The following is a 21,987-nucleotide window of genomic DNA, read 5'->3' on the forward strand; positions in this document are numbered from 1 at the left end:
TTACTATTAGCTGATTTCCATTTATGCAGCATTTGTAAATGAACAGCTTTAACCCCTTGGCATCCTTTAGCTGTGCCATAGTCACATCATATTTAGTTGTTAATTTGGAGATATTGCTGACTTTGACAAAGTATTATATGTTGATGGGTGTCACCTTGAGCAAAAAACATGAAGTTCAAGATCATCGATTTTTTTTGTGTTTTTTTGAGGCTGTTTATTCAAGAGTTGGTTAATTTCTATCACATATCTGTCACTTAACACCAGTGTGTTTGTTAATTTGCATTACGTCATTATCTGAGATTCCTTGAACAGGTAAACCATCATTAGCGATTGACAGCGAGGGAGATTCCCACTCATATCCACAACAGCAGGGACGGGTTATCCCCTGGTTTCCCAATAGTGACTAAATTCTCGCGATACAATAGTTGTTGCTGGGGAGCGCGCGGTGACGGAGAGACGTGCACGTTCACGTTTCCGCGCGCCCAGCAGAGAGCGCGAGAGCAGGGCGAAAAATCCAGCGAAAGCTAGTCCAGCCTGACCCGAGCGCGGTCTGTGGAGGAAGTTGGCTCCAGGAGCCCCGACGTGCACGCAGAGGCTTTTTTTCTTTGCACAACTGCACCTTGTTTGCACGACTGGGCGGCTAAAGTAGTTGAGGAGCGTCTTGGTGGTGAGTTTTCACTGGAGAGCAGCACCGCACCACGTCGTGCCACACGGGGAGGAGGAGAGGAGAGAAGAGGAGACAGGGCAGAAGTTTCCGCTGGCTTGTTTTGTCGCTGCGGGGCTGCTGGTGAAATCCGCAGGAATGTCGCAGAACGAGAGACCCACTTTCTACCGACAGGAGCTCAACAAAACCGTGTGGGAGGTCCCGGAGCGCTACCACAACTTATCTCCCGTCGGCTCCGGTGCTTACGGATCCGTATGGTAAGCAGTTGTTGCAGAGTAACTATCGAGAGCACGGTTGCACAACGGATCCCCAGCACCCACAGAGGCCCGTCAGAGCTGCCTCCCTGTGGGGCTGCTTATCAATCTGTGTAGGGTGGCAGTGGAAGACAGAGGGGGGTACAACTTGTGCCTTTTGTTTACATTTTCGTACTATATGAAGTGATAGCGCATTGTGCACGCTTCGGGGCGGCTCGTGTTTTCTCGGCGGGTGGGGATTACTCTTGTTTTTGTGCACATTATTTCGCTTTGCTGTCTTACTTCTCTTGTCCTGTGAACACCTGTTTTGTGACGCTACTTGTACATTTCCAATTGGGTCCTACACAAGCAAGTTTATTTGGATACTTAAGCGTTTAAATGTGCAGGCAAACTGTTTTTAATCGGTCTCTCTATCTGTCTCTCTCTCTCGAAGAAGGGCTCATCAGTGGCATGTCCATGCTTGCATCATCTACTAAAGTGGTGCCTCTCCTCATGAGGTCTGATCTGGGCTCGTTATACAGTCTGAGTTTACCAACACCCAGACAAACAATCGTCTTCCACTAGAACGGCATTGTCGTCCTGCATGTACAACCTGGTACTTTGTACATCCGCACATTGCATGCATTATGCATTTTTCCAGTTGGGTGCAGCCTGCAGAGTGCCAGAAGGTCACGTGGTTTTCAGAAAGTAGGCCCCCTCGTGCATAGTGAGAGCTTTGAATAGGATCCCGTCCGACGACGATGATGATGACTCTAGAATGATGTCACCCTTTCTCCCGTTGTGGTGCACCCATGACTCACAGTCCCGAGGTGAGGTAGTGCCCTCAGCTATGACGCCTTTTTAGTCATCATCAGGACATAGATGGCATCGTCCTGTAATTATAACTTCACTGTTAATTTTAGTTGAGCCGTTGAGCATGTGTCCAGTTATTAGTGGTGAACAAAAGGATAAAGCATGACCTCATTTCGTACTTAACGCTGTCACTGGGCAAGAAACTACCAGTGCAAACGAGAGACACTTGTGTTCACAACATATTAACTAATTAAAATCTGTATAGCACGCATTCCTAAATATATGCATTTAGATTAGGATTAAGAAGTGCTTACAAATGAAAAAGCAGAAGTTTATCTTCCCTTAAATTAATTATCTCTGATCAATATCTTTATGTCTGCCCTTGGTGCTCCACAGTTTGCACAGAAAGGGCAGACCGTATCACTCCAAAGCTGCAACTAATGATTTTTTTCATTCTCGATTATTCTGGCAATTATTCTTTTATTAATTGATCAATCATTTGGTCAATAATGTCTTAGTGTGATTAATGTCCTGTGCCATCTTGTTGTTTAAGTGTGTGTGTTTTTTATAATTCAGATCTTTTTAACTTGTGTAAAGTGTCTTTGAGTACCTTGAAAAGCGCTGTATAAATGTGTTAATAATATATATTTTTTTAAATATCAGCAGACTTATTTTTCCATCAATCTACTAATGGTAGCCGCCCTGCATCATTCTCTGTCTTACTTGCTTCTACTCTGCCGTTGCCTTAATATAGTTGCATATATTTCACCACCTCAGCAAAGACCTATCGTGTTTAAACTCATCTCTTAAAGACCAATGGTCACCAAGCCTTTGGAATACTATAGCTTACAATAAAAGAGGCATGGACTGCAGTACCTTGTAAAACCCCTTCAGAAGGTATCTGAAAAGTATAAATAACCTCACAACACTTACTCCAGCATGTCCCGGCTGTTGGTCAGCTGGACATACATGCACAGTCGGTCAGTCGGCAAAGTCTTTGTTGTTGCTGCCATGACTTTCCTCAGGCTCTCAGCTGGAATTTCTCCCAACTTATAAATATGGAAAGTGCACAGACTATGTGGGGTTTTTTAATCGTTTTTCCTTGTCAACCTGCCACTCAGATGCAGGGCTTCTAAGAAAACCAACCCAACACTTTTCCCATACTTCTGAGCCTTATTTTGTTTGCTTTTTAAATATCAGACACGGAGGAGATGCAGCGTTATTGTGTGGAAAGAGAGTTTGCAGTGAATGCTGCAGGCTGGGATTACAGTATGGACTGTGTGCAAAGTGCCTCGTGTTTTTCACTGCAGATTTATCAGCTGAGCAGAAACAAGTATGAAAACCATACATGCCCACTAGGCATGCATGCATATTAAAGCAAAGGCTCATTCTCTGCTCAATATGGCACTGTAACAGTACGCTTGTGATGCAGAGAGAAATTATCAAAAGCAATCATTAAGTATCAAAACATGGAGCACTTCCTTGCAAACATTTTTATAATTGATCTTTGCATATTCACTCATCCTCAAAACCTATTGACATTTACAACTGCTGCTGACAGTTTTCTGCAAATTTGGAACAAAAAAGTCTGAGCAAGGCTTGGTCTTCTTTTCAGTTTCTCACTTTTTAAAAAAAAAATCGAGGCCCAGGAAGTCGCCAGCTTTCACACTTGTGTTTAGGGTAACCTCTGTTTTCTCTGAGGTCTCCTTCACTCTTTTCAGCATCTAGCAGGATGTGCATTTATTCACCACTTTGTTTCAGTTTTGAAGCATTTATTTTTCTTGTTCTCATGCCCACGTGTCCTGTGGTATTTTATTTGTTGACTAATAATGTATAGCTTTAGATATTTCACTGATAAGACTGTATTGCAAGAATCAGGTGACAAGGTGCAATATTGTGGCAACTTATGGTTGACACTATTGGTTTTAACCTCAGAGAAATGTGTGCTGACTTGTCTCCAAACAAACAAGGGATTTAAGTTTAAAACCCAGCAATTTTACACGACTTATCAGCAGCTTTCAGTCATGTGAGGTACATGACTGAATGCCTCTGTGATGTCAGAAGAGTAAAGCCTTTCATTTTAGTATAAAATAATGGATCAGGCTTTAGAGCTTGAACACAATTTAGCTTGCTGACATCATAAGTGTTTATAAACTAGAAAGAGAGAACTTTTCAGTTGCCAGCAGCATCCAAGACATCACTGGCTTCCTGCTTTTTAACATATAAAGTGCAGTTTATGTAAATCCCTATATTTCAGACAGTATAAAAGAAATGAAATGTACCAACTCTGTCTTACCAATTTTAATATTTAAGTTTTTATGCACATATACTCTCAAATGTTCTCCATAAATAACCGTGCAGTTAAAATGTTTTAGATGAACATCTCAGCAAAAATAGCCCAATAGTTTGCCTCAAAAGGCTACAAGTGTACCAGACTATAAAACATTTCAACCACGCATGAAAGATGAATAAACTAAGAGACTTTTTTTAAATTCATTATTGTGTAAATGTTTCATCTGAAGTAGTCACATATAAAGAGGAACTTTATGGTTTAGTCATGTTAGACAAGTCGAGGGCTACATAACTTGTTGTCAGTAGGGGAGCTAATCAGTTTCATCTGTGAGATCAGGTGGACACTATGGTTTACCATCAGCAGCAGCTCTGTGAGCAGAGCTGATCAGAAGATGAGTGTGTCTGTGTGTTTATAATATGCCTGGTAATAATTTGATTACAGCTGGAGGATGGAAATACTGAGATTATTGCAGCTGCCATGTAAACATCATAACCAGGTTATGTTACTGGCACTGAGATCATAATCAGAGTAAACAAGGCTCTTTTAACAAGGCTACACTAGTATGTTATTTGGAGTAAATCATATGAGTAACAATGTCAGTAAAACAAAAACAAGAACTTCAGATAAAATTGATCATTGTGAGAGTAGTCAAGTGTTTGCTGACAAAGATATAGTTCTGGTGATGTGTCACTAACTACAGGAAAGCTGATGGACAGGGAATGTGGAACTGATAATATTACTGTTGAACATCCAAAACATACTCAAAACAACTTGTTCTGCTTCTTGCTGCTTGTTTTTACTGGCCATGGTGTTCTGCCTGACTCTGTTAGTCATAACTATAAACATATTTAAATACTGGTATTTATAACTGCTATTGTCTTGTCAATTTTTTACGTTTGCAACTTATTATCAAGGTGGCTGTGAAAGCAAACATGGCACTGCTATGTTCATACTTGATGTAAAACGTCAGACATTAAAGTTACAATGTGACTATTTGCATTCCAGGCACGAAAAAACTTACAGGAACTAAATACTGAAAGGATTTGTACACTAGTGTTCAGTATGTTGACATGCTCACATCATACTGGTTAGATGGGGTATTTCTGCATTTGTCTTTTATCATCGTCAGTGAATAGAGTTATGCAAGTTTGGTTATTATCTCCAGTCTTGTTTGACTTGTATATGTTGTGTTACAGCAGTTATATGCTTGTAACACAGGTTGTGTTATTAGTAAGGTAACTATCAATCATTGTAAGTATATGCTACAGTGTTGACTTTGATGTCAGATTTGATGCTGAAAAGAGCAAAGTGGTGATAATGGGATGTAATTAGAGGCTGGATAAATGGTAGTTCTTATGTTCTGTTAAGTGGAGATGCACTTAATTACTTAAAGTTACCTTTTCATCCTTTTACAGATGACATTATAGATGACAGTACAATATCGTGTTAGTGTTCTCATTTGTATACTTATGACAACACTTAAAATTACAGTGGTGAGGCTGGTATTGTGAGTGTTTGTCGGCAGAAATGTATCCACACTAAAGATGAAACGATAAGTTGATGAATCAATTAGGTGGTTGAAAGAAAAATAATTGGCAATGACTTAAATAATTGATTAATTAAAAGAAAATTCACGCCAAAACATGATAAATGTTTTTGTTCCAGCTTTTTAAATCTGACAAAGTGAATATCTTTGATTTTTGGGCTGTACAAAACAAGATATTTGAAGACATTAGCGTGAGCTCTGTAAAATTAATGGAATGTTTTTCATTACTTTTTGACATTTTATAAACTCAACAATTAATTGATTAGTTAAAAAGAAAAAACTGGGACGTTAATCAATAATGACAAAATTGGTGTTTTCAGCCCTAATGCAAAAGTCAGACTCTGATAAGGAGCGTTATTTATACATATATGCATGTAAAGATTTGACATGTGGAAAATACCAGTTTATGCACTGGGTTCATCACAGTTTTGGTGAGTCTGGTGTTTATTTCTGCACTTTAAGGATGACAGTTTAATGCAATAACCTTCATCATTTTTCTATTTAAGCTCTTGTGCTTCTTATAACAGAAAAAAGTGAAAATAGCGAGAAGATGGACAGGACAGTGTTGTGCAGAGTTTGTATGTATGCTCAGGCAGCCTGTCCGAAAATCACTGCTTCCCTGTGATGCCGGACTCATAACATTGCTACTTTTACAGCCCACGTTTTTATGGCCATTTATTATTGCACCTGCATTTATTACAGACTAATTGGACAGGGTAAACTTAGACCTGTTTTGTTTGTCCTGCAGATTAGCAACAGTTTTAAAGGCTTTGAAAGGCCCTTTTTTTTGTCAGGCAGCTTTCGTTTAGTCTTGTGTTTACCAAGAATGGGTTTTCCCTTACAATTGACACACATACAAGTTGTTCTGCAAGGCTGGAACATAGAGTACATTGAGTGTGGGAGATTATCTCTTACTGTGGAAAAACACACCTCTTATCTTAATGTTGTTATTATGGATATGTGTGGCACTCAGCATCACAACTCTGTCATCAACACAGATTTATATTCAGTGATTATGATAGAATAAAACATGTTGGACTCCTGTTAAGTTATGGTTATATGATGAGATGTGAGTTCCAATCCAATCACTGTGTGAAATGAATCTCTTTTCGTCCTTTAATAAGTAGTGTTGACAACTTAATTTAACTGAAAGGCCACAGATTAAGATTGGGTCAATAGTTCAGGCTGTTTTAGTGACTTTGCTCCCACGACTGCATGAATGTCTTATAACCACTCCCTGCAGCAGCTCCCCAAATCAGTTTCAGTCAGTGATCTAGTTTACTAAAGTAATTTGGTCACAGTGAGTGGAAACAGTATGTCTGCAAAAAACTGAGCTCCGATTTTTCTTTTACACTGATTTTGCAATCATCCATTTCTGACGCAGCTTTTAGCGTTTGACCTGGAAGACATGTGGTTTATTGTAAGTGGGTTGTGTTCCCTCATAGATACAGGAAATGCAGCGATGTCATGCAGGGCTCATCTGTCTCTCTCTTTTATCTCTACCAGCCTCATGTTGTCTCTATCTCTGTCTGTCTGTCTGTCTGTCTGTCTGTCTGTCTGGGGACAATTGTCTTGATTTTAGAGTTTGTATAAGATTTCGTCCTTGATTGTAGCAGAAGAATGTTTACTGTCTATCCTTACGGGGAATTGTACAACTTTTAGTAACAGCATTCCCTCATTGTTCATTTTACAGCTATAGAACAAGACCACATGTCACTTTCGGCTTTTATGTCACTTTTTCGCCACACCTGTTTCAATAACAATGAGGTATTCAGTTACACCATCACACTGAGTGAAATATACAAAGAATGAAAGGATGAATGAGGACCAAAGCGCACATTGGACACTCACATTGGACAGCTTCAGCAGAATTAAAGGGCAGGTGCTGAGTTCAAAATTGGGAAATAGAGTCACATACCTGATTATTAGATATAATTTTTGTTTGTGTGTGTTATCATTTCTTCATTATGTAGTTAAAATAGTACTTGTAATGTTTTGAAAGATTGGATCTACAAACAGACCTGCATTTGTTGAATCAATTAAGAATAATCAATTCTCAAATAGCTGTAATAACCCACGTTCAATAGCAAATGGCAAATGGTCTTAGTCATCATGGGTTAAGCCAGGCAGTTGGGGTTAGGCTATGTTTATAATGCCTGCTCCCTGAAACATGTCACAAGCATTTTATATAAAAAAAAAAAGAAAAAAAGATTGTAACGCTGTCTGCTCAGAATGTAAAATATCCCATACATTCTCCTTCCTGTGAATAATAAATGGATTTTCATGCTCTTGTATTGTTGTATGCAATGCAGCTGATATCTGACAACCAGTTCAGTCATGTTCCCCATACAGCCTCAAGCTGCAGAGTATAATAAGAAGCGAAACCAAGAGCTCAGTGTTATGCAATATTTGCTTTGTTTACTGGGCTCTGGCCACCTACGCAGTCTAGTGGAATATCTCATCTTCTGTTAAATCAAGGGAAATGTTTTAGTTTTTGATACAACAACCTTTATTGGCTGATGCTACGTGCTTGCTTTTTACATTTAACACCAGTTTTCAAACTCTTTTGTTTGTCTTTCAGTTCAGCGTATGACGTGAAGGCAGGCCTGAAGGTAGCAGTGAAGAAGTTGTCCAGACCCTTCCAGTCCATCATCCACGCAAAGAGAACATACAGAGAGCTGCGGCTGCTCAAACACATGAAGCACGAGAATGTAAGTCACCTGCAACTGACCTATCCCCAACCCCCAACCCCCAACCTCAAATCTCCTGACTCCTCCATGTGCTGCTCTGAACTTTAGCCAGTTAAAGTCCCCCTCCACAAAAATGTTTTTTTCCTTATTGTTACTTCAGTTCGATGTTTGAGCTTCCCTGTGCAGAATGATGGATTTTTCAGCGTTTGACACTGGAAGTCAGTTTTCACATTCATCTGCTTAAGGGGAAAGTTTCTCTGAGTTCACCTTAAAGAGTTCAATAAGTTCTGAGTTCAATGTGTATACTTGCAAGCATAATTTATTGGGTGCCAATCAAGGTCCAGTATGTATCTTACACAAATATGGTGAGGACTTCACTGAGAAGGGACTTTTAAGTGAAGTAGGAGGCATTTTGTGTCCTACTGTTAACCTTTTGAAATGAACAATATTTGTATATACATAGATTCTGAATTATTCAGTGAGGAAAGGAGGTGATATAATTTGAGGTTATTGATCTTTGTTGTGAAAAAACATATTAGACACAAATAATAATTCAACGCAGAGTATTTTATATATCTTTACAAATCAGGAGGGATTTTTAAGAGAGAAAATGTATGTCAATGAAGTTGCTACTGGTTTGCACACTGAGTACCAACATGAAAAAGCAGTCATCACTCACCACTGCTTAGCTCATTCCACTGACTGTATCTCTGTTGACTTGTGGCAGATAGTAACTGAGCTCATTGAAATCTGCCTTCAGGAACCTAGCTATGAGACAGAAATTAGAAACTGAAACTACAAAACAGGAAAGAAACAGCCATGTTTGACAGTTCAAGCTGTAAAATTGTTGCAAGAGAATTCAAATTGTAAGTGTAAAGTTAACCTTTGAGTTGCCTCAAAAGTTAAAATTTTGGCTCACATGGGCTTCTTTTATGAGGTAGCATCCCCACTTAAGGGCACTGTAATGTACTGTGTACACTACACACAAAGGATAGGCATTTGTTGACAAACTATGGTTTTGACATAGTCACAACAACCCACAGTCACCCAGTTCACTAGGTAACTGTCAGTATGTACATGCGTGCATTGATAGACAGACATTCACTCTGTGAACCTCTGAGGAGTGGAGCAGACAGGTGAACTGTAGAGCAGAGCTTGGAGCGTGACTTAACACATCACTCTCTGTCCAGCTGACCTGACAGGCCACAACAGGAGTTAAACACTATCATTGGGTTTACAGAATAGCAACACAATGTAGCCTAAAGTGGTTTCTAGTATCAGTTTCACCTGACAGTGTAAACACACATTGCTGGCCTCAAGCAAAGAGGGGCTGTGGTCGGTGTGATGTCCTGTTAGAAAAGGTTTTCCCTGCAAGCGATCAAAGCATGTTGCGCTGTACCGCTGAGTAGTGAGTCACCAAACAGGTTTACAACTGCATCTCCCCTCCCATCATCCTCTGTGGTGTATTCTTCTTTCATCTTCATGTTGTTACAGCACATATTTTTTTAGATTTATATCATTTTACTTCAGGGCAGTGGCAATCACTGCTCTGGTTTTGGTATTCTGTGTCCGTACGTGTGCATGCAGACACCTGCCCACAAACAAAACACAGTCACAGTTCCTAGATGCTGTTATAGAAAGGTACTAACACTGTGTGCCATCCAGTGCATCCAGCACATACTTTGACCAATAGTGTGGTTTTCAGCAAGTCAATTGGTGTGAGTAAGACTAGAGGTTTCTGTTAGCACTGGCTTCTTTTGAGGGGGAAAAAAGGTGGAAGTTTACATTGTGAAGAGTTTGCTCAGTAGTTTTGTGTTGTAGTACAATGTAAGCCATTGTAATAGCTGGAAAAGGCTTGTTATCAGTGCTTACTGATGAGTGACAGGGTGAAATGGTGCTATCATAAACCTGCAGGCGCAGTGAAGTGAAGCAATTTTAAATGACGTACACACACACACACACACACACACAGAGGAAAAAAGAGCTTGTGGCTTGAAGAAGTTTGGAAAATTTCAAAGGGGAAAACCCAACAGCAGTTTAGGGCCGACAGTACAGCAGATCTCACGGTGAGATGAAAACCCATCTCTTGACAATTTATTTAATTTCATATGAATATTACTTTACATTCTCCTAATTGTCTTGAAGAGCCCATTTCACACCCTGGAATTTATGCATTTCCTCTTCAGACTCTTACAATGCGGTCACGTTTGTGTCTCATCAGCCTAATAAATGAGTGAGAGGAGATTATAAGCAACATGACTTGGCATTGTTGATACTTGAAGCATGCAGAAACAGCTTTAAAATAGTCAGAATCAGAAGCTGTGGTGCAGGAGTTAAATGTTTAAATAGATAACATACAGGGGGACACATGCAGTTTTTGCTTGCATGCACATGTGTTAAGATGAAATTCTAATAAAATTCAGGCCTCTTTATCTTGAGAAAAGTTTCCCATGAAAAATCATATCCCCTGCCAAAACATAATTTAAACTAGCTGTGGTTCAGTCTGTGCACACTCAGCTCACACAACATAACTTGTACTGAACACTGTTTTCTATACAAGCTCTTATTTTCATGCAGGAAGAGCTTGAGCGTTCCTGTTGTGGTGTTAGTGCTGCATGGTGCACTGGCACTGCTTATAAAATACCTCCGTGCATTCATTTGAAAAACAAGTTGTACAGAGGACGAGGATTATTTGGGATTATGCAGAATCAATGCCTACAGTATATCTCTGTGCTTATTGTAGAATGTTGTTGTTGTATAAAATTATAGATAAATATGTCTAATAATGTTTGATATTTTACATAATAGAAATGCAGTTAGGTTTTTTTTTCTAGTCTGGTGATGCAGACACCTTATTTAATGAGTTCTAATGTTGTTAGTGATCATTGATGAGCATGTTGTTGTCAGATTCTGTTGCAGCTTAACAGGGGAAATTGCATAAAGCTGTGTTTTTTGCTCCTAAATCATCAAAGTGATTTTAATACCTACCTATGCTTTACATGGAGAGGGATTCTGTGTTTCGCTCTCACACTGTTGCCAGGAGACTCCCCGGGTTTTGATTTTGGAAAGCCTGAGCAGACCAATCAGCTGTTTGTCGTGGCTCTGGTCCACCAATGAGCTGTAGTTTTGTGCCCTGTGTGGGCGAGCTGCTGCTGTGTTTTTTTTAATACCTATCCACCTCAGTCTCTCTCCAGGGGGGCGGGGGCAGGGATGGCACCCCTGGCTTCACTCTGCCACCGTGCCTGCATGTATGAGTACAAGTGTAAATGTAATACACACACACACATATGATCATCCTCCGTCTTTGTTCTTCCTTCTTTCACTATGTTCAAACCTGAAGCTCATAAGAACAAGTTTGTTATGCATATGTGTTCATTGTCTACCGGTAAGTCTTAAATGCAGTAGAGGTGCAACTAATGCTTATTTTCATTATTGATGAAATGTTTTGTCTATAAAATGCTTGAAAATAGTAAAAAACATTTTTCACAGCCTCTTGCAGCTCATCAAAAAACTGTTTTTGTTCAACCAACCATCTCACAATCCAAACATATTGAATTTACTGTCACACCAAGACCAAGAATAACCATCACAGATGATAAGCTGGAGCTGGAATGTATTTGGCATTTTCTACATTAAACATGACTTCAATGATTAATCAATTATTACTTGCCTATCTATTGTAGTGCTGGAAAACAAGTTTTAAAAAAAGAGAAAAAGAGTAAAATATCTTGCAAATGACACTTTAACACATGTAAACCCTTTGAAATGTTAGTGAAGTGTAACACATTCAGAAGTTGGAACAAGTGGCCATTGTTGCACCAAGCATATGAAACCAGTTAGATGTAACCCAATCTAATATGATACATGACTTCTCTGCTAGTGTAAAAAAATACTTTCCTTTGTTAACACTTAGACACACCATTAGCGCATTGCTGGTGCCTGTCCTTTCAGCTTGATACACAAGCATAATTAGATAATGTTCCTAGCTTCCTGTGAAATCATATCTATTGTGGTTATCTGCCCCATTTATGCAATTAAAGCACTTCATAACCAAAATAAACTGCAGGGATAATCTAGTAGACGTCATTAAGTATAAAAGCAAGTCCTTGAAACTGGAGGAGTGTAACAAAGCAAAACTGGACCGCCTGTTTGACTAAATAAAATCAAAGTTAATATATTGCAGTCAACAGGATAATATCAAGCCTGTAATTCAGTAAACACCTGATTTGAAATGTCACACAGTTTAGAAGTGACACTAGAACTGCTGTTTGTTGTTTTGTTGTCCTCATTGACTCTACCAATGTCTGTGGGATCAAAGGGGAAATGACATATAATGAATAACACTGACATACTTTTGTTAAATATGAATATGTGTAACGTAACACACTTTTGCTGATGTGTTCTGACCTTTGACCTCTCCTTTTGTCTTCAGGTGATTGGTCTATTAGATGTTTTCACACCGGCGACGAGCTTAGAGGAGTTCAATGATGTGTAAGTCACACTTTCTCTGTCTGTTTACTCCTGCCTTTTAGTTCTTTCCTCCGTCTCCGACTCCTTGATATGTTTTTCTTTTGATCTCTTTCTCCTCCTCTCTTCAGCCTCAGCTTCTCCTATAGCTTTAGTTTCCAATGAAACAATTCATATAAGCAGATGATTGCAAGATTAAGAGTGAGGCTGGTGCTATAAAGGCAATATAATAATTCTGCATAACTTCATTAAAGTCCAGCATGTGGCAAGTTTTACCAAGGTGAATGTAGAGTGAACATGTGCACCATGCACATCATGGCTAGTCTCCATGGTAACAGCCATCTGGCAGGCTCTGGGGGTACTGTTTGTGTGTGTGTGCGTCTGCGTGCCTGCGTGTGTGCAGAATACTCAATCAGCGTCCTTGAATTCTCTGCATGGTGTGATGTCATCAGCATGTTGCACATTTGTTGAAATGTGAGATGAATCTGTACACATACACAATCACAATCACAATCACAGACATACAACACTGTAAATGACACAGAAAGATGTGACCCTTCTCTCTGGTGACAAGTACCATGGTGAAATCTATCCCAGAGAAGCAGATGTGCGCACACAATGCCCACACGTCAGCTTATAAGTGCTGTCTTGTTGTAGAATGAAATCAGATTGAGCTGATCTCTTGGCTATATGCCATTTACACTGCATTATCAAGAAAGGCATCCAGTATCTTCCTGCCATTGTTCTTTCCAACCTTTTCATATCTGTTTCTTACCCGTTTACTCTTTCTTAAAGTGCGTGAATTATATTTGAACACTGTTTTTTTTTCATATAGGCGTTGTTGTACACAATAGAGACAAGTACAGACAAGTTGAAAACAATGTAATGTTTTATTAAATAGTTTGTACAGGTAGTAATAACTTTGTTCATAATAAAGTTTAAAAAAATGCTTTATAATATATGTAATAATAGTAAGCAGAAATAAATGAAATAATGTAAGCTGTAGAAGATGAAGACAGACGTGCCAGAAGAAGTTGGACTGACTGACTGTATAATTTGCAGGTACTTGGTGACCCATCTAATGGGGGCAGACCTGAACAACATCGTTAAGTGTCAGAAGCTGACTGATGACCACGTCCAATTCCTCATCTACCAGATTCTCAGAGGCTTAAAGGTCAGTTAAGCTTCCAGTGTAACACGATTTCTCAGCTTGACACTGACCTCTTATACCCAGCTTATCAGTAAACTTTATTAAACCACTTAAAGTGAGGTTATATTGAAAATACAATTCTTTTTTCAGATTTTATTGAGTAGAAATGGAACGATATTAGAAATTTAAGAAACTGTTATGATTCGGCATGTGTGAAGGTTTAAGTTTTGGTCTTAGGTTGAAGTTATGGTGCCTGGTAATGAATTCTGTATTGAATTTAACTAAAGTAAGAAGGACTAAGGTCAAGGTATCTGAGGAAGAAGTTATTGAATAAGTCATAAAAGTACCATTTGTCCCCATGATTGCTTCACATGCTGAGCTCGATTTCAGCATATAGGAAGTGAGTAGAAGTGAAATAGCAGAAACTGGAGTAGTTTTGTTAACTTTTGTATCTGTGAAACGTGGAATCACACACAGAAGCACAGTGAGCTCCCATTATTACCAAACAATTGCAAATAAAATACACTTCAATGCAATCATCATTATTTTCTTTTTTTCTCCCACAGTACATCCATTCTGCAGACATCATCCACAGAGTAAGTTGTGACACTGTTGCATGTGTTTATAAAAAAGCTCTGAAGTCTGAATACATGTCTGGTGATACTTCACTTCTTGAAGTGGGATCAGTTACAAGGTCCCATTATCAGTCATTATCAAAAGGCTGAAACAATAAATACTATCTGTCCTATATGGTGTGGGTATGGTGATACTGCTCTGTTGCTCGTCATCATTTCCTTCTTTCTTTTTTCTCCTCAGGATTTAAAGCCCAGTAATCTGGCTGTGAATGAAGACTGTGAGCTCAAGGTGAGTGTCAACTTGAAAAAAAACAACAACAAACAATATATAGAATTTGGAAGGTGCTGAATGAAGTTTCCTCATCTCACTCTCAGATCCTGGATTTTGGTTTGGCACGGCACACAGATGATGAAATGACAGGCTATGTAGCGACCCGGTGGTACCGAGCCCCAGAAATCATGCTCAACTGGATGCACTACAACATGACAGGTATACACACACACACACTTAGTCATAATGTTTTGCACTGAGAGACATTACAACATGTGCAATTTCACATAAATGAAATTTTGTGTAAATAAGTCACAGACATCAGCGTGTTTTTGGGTGCAATTGGTCACGGAGTTCACAATTCAACATGACATAAGGGCAGAAACCTATTGAGAAGAAAATAACTAAGTTATTTTGTTGTTTGCAATATAAATTGCTGATTGAAAAAAGAAACACGCCATTTCACCAGATATATGTAGCTTTTTCTTCTGTAGTGCACATTGTTAAAAATATACAGTATTACACAAGAAATGATTAGAGTGATTTTCGAGGAACTAGGACAACGTTCAATTTCCTGGTTGATTCAACATGATTCAACAGACATTTTCCTCGGTGAATGGTATTTCATTCCGCTTTGCACTTGTCATATGTGACTTTGTGTTGGTGTTGTAAATGTGACACTGTAAGACACTGTTGACAGAGTGCCTGTTTTGCCTTTTTTTTTTTTTTTTTTTAAACCAAACTATTTCCAAAAAGCAATATTATTTTCTTTTTTTAACAATCATTCATTCAAGTATCTTGTGCACTAAATTTAAATGCATGATCACACAAAACATTTTTTCATTATATGCATTCCCAATTTATTGTAATATTAAACCTTATAAAAAAGATGAACTATGTAAGACTCTGAAATAAAACACAGATTTAAAGAGCCTTGTACTGATCATATAAAGGTGCAGCTTACTTGCATCATTTTGGTCTGTCGTGCAGCTGAAAAGCTTGAGCTTGGTGAAAAAAAGATAACTAAATAAACTTTGTACAAAAAGTGAAAATGAATGTAATGTGACCGATAAATATGAAATAGACAGGTTGTATCATGCTCTTAAGCATTCACTATGTGTGTATGTATGTATGTTTCCTTTTCATTGTAATAGTGGATATCTGGTCGGTGGGCTGCATCATGGCTGAACTACTTACTGGTCGGACGCTCTTCCCTGGCACAGACCGTATCCTTCCATCAATGTCACTGCTGTGCAAAAATTAAGTGGCTCCTTGTAGTCAACCTCTAGGTCTCTGGTAAATGTCCAAGGTGGCAGATGGATGCATAAAGCTCTTGTATGTATATCCTGTACTTGATTAGATTTATAGATTAGCTGCATGAGTTTTATTATACCCTGCATTCAATGCCTTTACCCAGCCCCACACAAACCCCTCAGTGTTTCGAGCACACTCATTACCTGTTTTCAAGCACACTCAAAAGTGTGTGCGTGTGAGTGTGCGTGTGCGTGTGCGCGTGCGCGTGCGTGTGTGTGTTAGGAGTCAGTCCCCTGTGGTCTATGACTCAGCACTGCCCACTGTTGTCTCTGTTGCTTCTCCACAATACGGTACACCTTCCTGTTTCCCTTCAACAGAACTATCCATACACAGCAGCAGAGCTCAAAGTTGTTTTACAAAGAACACACAGTCATTGTTATTAGGACACACTGACACGCACATCTTCAAATACAGAACTTGGCACACAGTTCTGAGGTCAAAAGCATGGGCTGGCTGTTGTATAACAGGTTTAAAATCTGTGCTCTAGATGATCAATCAAGCCATCCACCCCCTCACTGCATGTTCCGTGGGTGTGTATGTGTTTGTGTGGTCGAATACGTGCCATCTCACCAAATCTAAATCACCTGCAGGGGTGGTAGAGCTACCCACCTACGAAGCTCATCTGAATACACAGAGCAGGCTAGTCTCTCTCCTCATCCTTCTCAATGAAGGTGATCTCTGCACACGTGTACACAGGCTACATGTGTGTGGTAGGCAAAATGAAATCATCCTCAAAACGGCACATTATAACTGTGTGGAGAGGCTTATTTTTGGCTTTCTGCCTTATACTTGTGACTTTTAATGTGGAGTTACAGTCTATTAAGGATGGCAAGCACATTCATTTATTAATGATTATTCAAAGTTGTGCTAACTTCCAACCATCAGTGACTCTGAAATTCACTTCAGCATTTTGTTGGCTTGCATTTTGCCATTTAAAAAAAAAAAAAAATGTTGCATTGATTTCATAATGACCTAACATTGCATGAAATGACAAAAGGAAAACGCCTTTCCTCATGTTTTGCATCCTTAATCAGCACCATAACTCTTTGGAATAACTGAGGATCTGTGGTGTTCATGGAAATTTCTTATTCTTTCAGTATTTATTCAGTATTGTTGAACACATGCCAGTTGCTACTATATCTGGGTTAACTTTTTTTCCTTTTCCTTTTTACCTCAGAATGAAAGAAAGAAAGATTTTTCAGGCACAGATGACAGCTTTGACTGTTAAACCTCTCAACCCTCTCTCCTTATCAAACACTCTCCGTCCCTTCCTGTTTTCCTTCATGTGAGTGTGGTAGACATTGATCAGTTGAAGCTTATAATGATGCTGGTTGGAACCCCAGGGCCTGAGCTCTTGATGAAAATCTCTTCAGAGTCTGTGAGTTTTGAGCACCGACCCATCCAGTTTTGTTGCGCTGCTCCTCTTGCCTGTGTTTGTGTTGCCTCTGCGTTGCCCTGGCAAGAATTAGTGAATCTCCTACTTTTTTCACACTGCACCTTTTTATGCTCTAAAAATGGCTTTATTGCACTTGAGCACAAGGCTTTGATTCCCACTTCTCTTTAGCATGTACTATGAGCTCATACTAATCTCTTTAAATGACCGAGTAAGAGGCCACTAGTGCAGCTCTGGGCTACAGTGTCCATAAATCTCTGTAAATACCTCGATACTCTATTACAGGTTATAGTCTGTCAAGGGTTGCTGTATGTCAAAACTAAGAAACTGTCTTTGTGTGTGTGTGTGTGTGTGTCCCCTCTTCCACCTCCTCATACATAAACTCCTAACTACCCCATGCTCTATGACTTGTCATGATGCCCCTTGACCCTGAAGCTGTAGATATAAACCAGCTGCAGCAGATAATGCGCCTGACGGGGACGCCCCCAGCTTCCCTCATAAGCAGGATGCCCAGCCATGAGGTGAGAATTGTGCGCCTCCTGCCTTCCCACTGGCTCTTCCCCACCTGGAATCTGTGGGGTGGGGGTCGAGCCTCAGACGTCTAATAGCCAATAATCAAGTTTACATTCAAGACAGATACTGTACCGATAGACTTGATATATTGTTTTATTGTATTTCCTCTCATTCTTTTTGCATTGTCTGCGTATTAGCCCTTGCTCTCACTCCACTTGTTCCCCGTTTCTTCTCTGACTCACCATGCTTGTCACCGCGAGGCTTCCAAGAGTGCTTTGCCAGAGCAGCCAGTGTATTCTGATCGGCAATCTGTCTCAATCCTTAGAAACACATCCAGAATCTTAAAAATTGGGGCATGTTGATTTATGTGTGAGATTTGGGTTTTAAATAAATTGACTGTGCTCGCAGCATGCCTTACAAAAAAAGGATGTGCAGTTTAAGTCATTTTCATATCAGGCGAATTTTGTAAAGTTTTTCAAATGATTTTGAATTTTCAGTCGTGGCACCATTTTATGTCTTTATGATCTTCTACAGTTTAGCTGTTTTGTTCATTTTTCCTCACAGGCAAGGAACTATATCAACTCACTTCCCCATATGCCCAAGAGGAACTTTGCTGATGTATTTATTGGTGCCAACCCTCTCGGTGAGTTGCTTTTCACACTGACACCACTTCTGGCTCACTGAGGTCCTCTAGTGGTATCATGAAGTCCCTGTTTTTGATTTTGAGGGTTTTCTTCAATTACTGCATATGTCTGTCCAGTAGAAAAATATACTTTTCATAGCTTTGTATTAACAGTTTTAATGCTAGATTAGAAAAGAGGGTTTGGATGATTCTTAATAGAGTTTTTGCATGTCTTTCTTCTTTCTCACTCGTCATTGTTGCCGTGCTCTAGCGGTAGACTTGCTGGAGAAAATGCTGGTGCTGGACACAGACAAGCGGATCACAGCGTCCGAGGCTTTGGCCCACTCTTACTTTGCCCAGTACCACGATCCAGAAGACGAGCCTGAAGCAGAGCCGTACGACCAGAGCTTTGAAAGCCGTGAGCTGGAAATCGAGGAATGGAAGAGTAAGTTGGCAGATTGTTGATAGTTGAGTCATGCATTTATTAAGAGAACTGCTTGGAGAGAAAAAAACAGGTTATGTATTCAAAAATATGTAAATAACTACAAATATAAATCCCCCCTTTTTATTCTCTCAGGGTTAACTTATGAGGAGGTAGTCAGCTTTGAGCCACCTTCGTTCGATGGAGACGAGATGGAATCGTGAGGAGGGTGGCAACCATTGTTTTCCAAGAAACACTCTTTAAGGACTATCAGTCTAATGTGACTATCCACCACTCTCCTCACACACGCACAACCACGACATTCAAGTGCCTGCCATCATTCATCTCCGGGGGACGTTGCGATTTCAGGGATAAAACTTCCCATTCATCCCGTCCTTCACTTTTTGCTGGTTTTGTTACTTTCTCTTTGCAGCCAAATGCGCTGAGGCAGACTTAAATCCTCCTTTATATTTTTAGTGAGTTTTTACATCAGACATTTATTATTTATATAGTGTCCCCTCTTTGATACAGAAAACGAGTATTTACATTTCAGTATCTTAAAGCGAATTGGATTCTGTATTTTATAGTTAGCAGGAATTAACACTGAATGAAAAACAAGTTGGATTGAGAAGTTTGAAACAATGATGTGTCTAAATGTATCTTTCCTCCAAACATTAGAATTACATGTTATTTCTATCAGTGCAGAGGCCTGATAAATATATGTAAATATGACAGCAAACAGTATTTGTACAGAAGTACTTCAGTCAAACGAGTTACCACCTTGGTGTAATAGTCATAGCTGATCCTTGCACAGTATGAATTTTATAACCAGAGTTTAGTCAGATATGCCATATAAAGAAATATGTAATTTAATACAAGTATGTATTATAGCATTGGCTAGAAATATGTAAAATATTTACTTCTCTATGGCACAGATTCAAGGCTTCATTTTTCTTGTAGAATTCAAGGAATTACAGCTTCCCTTTTTTTAACAGAAGTCTGAGTTTGGAAAAAATGTGTATCCATTAGCTCATTTCACTCACACAAATTTTAGATTATAGTCTCTACTCCTTTTGCTCTGTATAAATTCTTCTTTTAGCACTTCTGTTGTTTCAGAGGAATGTTTCAGCATACAGTCACCCTTATCACAACCTGCAGTACCACTCAAGCATGATAAAGCCAGAAGTGGCTTGTTAGTTTTGATATTTGGTGTTTTACATCACATCATCTGACAATGTACTTTAATCATATTGCATTTATAAAACATAGTACTATTAATGTTTATTGAATGTTGGGGGCGCCAGTCTGCCCTGTATTTATGATCTCTTGTCATGTTTGTATATCGATGTAAAAGAGAATATTATTTGTCAGAATTTAAGGTTCTTTTTATTATTTATGGAGAGCTCACTGTATCGGAAACCAAATGTATCATCAATAATCTCATACGTCAGTTAAGCCGTTGAGACTGCAGTTACAGCTTGTATCGGAGCCAACAATGTTGTTAAGTTGTTGAGGACAACTATAACTTTTCCAATCAGATTCACATTCTCTATGTGCTTCAAGTACATCTTGCATTGGCAGACAAACCACTACTCTCTACACTCCCATTTTTTTAGTGTAAAGTGTTTTTTGTTTCAAGTAATGTTTTTCATGTGAATTATTTTCACATGTGCCATACAAGCTTTATCCACAGTTGCTCTGGCTAATCAATTACACAATATCAGTGTCTTCAGTTTCATCAGGATCTGCTTGTTCCCATGTAGTGCTTTTTCTAATGTGTTATTTTATTATTTGAGTGTTCAAATCAAGATTTGATGTTATTCTGTGATTCTGAAATATTAATTGTTTTTTGGGTAATGCTAGAAACATATTTGTCATTCAGTTGAATAATTTAGTAGGGCACATGTTTGTGGGAAAGAGTGTACGTTTACTCACTGGATGCTGAAGGGCAAAGCTGAAGCCTCATTGTTTGTAATTAAAACAACCGCATCAGTTTGATAGGATATTTATCTCGTCCATATCCCAATGTCAATAGTTAATTTGGTCATTGGTTATGCTTTCTTTGCCTGAAATGTGTTCCTATCTTTTTACTATGTTCTATACCACATGTACCAAGACAGCAGGCCACACCACCTGTAAATACCACCATTAGAAAATAAAAGCTACTATTTTTCAAACCTGTAACAGTGTACAGTTGTGTTGTGCCACAGTTTAGCATGCTGGTACCAGTAGGCAGCAGCATAACATCAATACAACAAAACCTGTAAGAAAGGGAAAGTGAAGAAAGACAGAGATATTTAAAATGTAAATAAAACTAAGGTTGTATTGAGTTTATTAAAGAGTCTCTCCACGTTTCACAGATCAAATAAAACGGACACAAATATGGGTACTCACATAAACACACAGGTAGAATAATCCTCATAGAATAGATACACAAAAATAACAGAATCAAGGTTACCTGTCAGGTAGAAGTCAGTTGAGTCTGTAAAGGGTTAGAATAAATATGCATGAAGTAAGAAAAAAGAGTCAGTGTATGTCCTCATTATGTTTCACCTGCTTTAAACCTTCACAGTGTAAAAACAGATTGCTGTCTGAATGTTGCATGTAGGCAGATGGCTGATATGATGCTGTCCTCAGATGCACTCATGGGCTCTCACTGTAATTTGAAGCAAGTGTTATTTATGAAGGCCCATGGAAGAATAAAAATGCAAGAAATACTCCAAATTAAGATATACCAAATAGAATTTAGATTAAGATATACTAAATAGAATTTTAGACATACTTTAAAGGACAAGTAGAATTGATCAAGTTTGGCCTAACACAACACAATATTGACTTAAACACATTTATGCACAGGAGGCGGCTTGTGGATTTTGTTCCCCATCAATTACATTGTTAATAGCTAGTATGAACAATTATATTACAAGATTACAAGAAAAAACTATTGTATTGTGCATTTGGGCTTCTGGCTATTGTTTTAGGACATATCTGAAAAGCTGTGAACCTATACTTTAACTTGCAG

At 38.9% G+C, this 21,987-nt stretch overlaps 1 protein-coding gene across 2 annotated transcripts; it reads left to right on the forward strand.

The window, feature by feature from the left end:
• Nucleotides 1-534: 534 nt before the first annotated feature.
• On the forward strand, nt 535-21,234 carry mapk14b (mitogen-activated protein kinase 14b). 2 transcript variants are annotated; one of them, XM_053316797.1, is made up of 12 exons: nt 535-921; nt 8,131-8,260; nt 12,672-12,730; nt 13,769-13,880; nt 14,423-14,452; nt 14,673-14,720; nt 14,807-14,921; nt 15,857-15,928; nt 17,315-17,394; nt 18,487-18,565; nt 18,816-18,989; nt 19,122-21,234. In XM_053316797.1, exons 1-12 carry the CDS (start codon nt 803-805, stop codon nt 19,187-19,189), a joined length of 1,086 nt encoding a protein of 361 aa, XP_053172772.1. In that variant the 5' UTR covers nt 535-802; the 3' UTR covers nt 19,190-21,234. The 2 variants fall into 2 exon arrangements, with proteins under 2 accessions (XP_053172772.1, XP_053172771.1); XM_053316796.1 differs by lacking the exon at nt 17,315-17,394 and adding an exon at nt 17,851-17,930.
• Nucleotides 21,235-21,987: the final 753 nt, after the last annotated feature.

Source organism: Scomber japonicus, chromosome 3 (assembly GCF_027409825.1).
Source record: "Scomber japonicus isolate fScoJap1 chromosome 3, fScoJap1.pri, whole genome shotgun sequence".
NCBI lineage: Eukaryota > Metazoa > Chordata > Actinopteri > Scombriformes > Scombridae > Scomber > Scomber japonicus.

Bases quoted from the DNA above. Each gene is read 5' to 3' on its own strand.
- mapk14b (XM_053316797.1), top strand. From the start codon at position 803: ATGTCGCAGAACGAGAGACCCACTTTCTACCGACAGGAGCTCAACAAA. The intron at 14,721-14,806 runs GTGAGTGTCAAC...TCTCACTCTCAG, and splicing joins ATGAAGACTGTGAGCTCAAG to ATCCTGGATTTTGGTTTGGC. The intron at 14,922-15,856 runs GTATACACACAC...TCATTGTAATAG, and splicing joins GATGCACTACAACATGACAG to TGGATATCTGGTCGGTGGGC.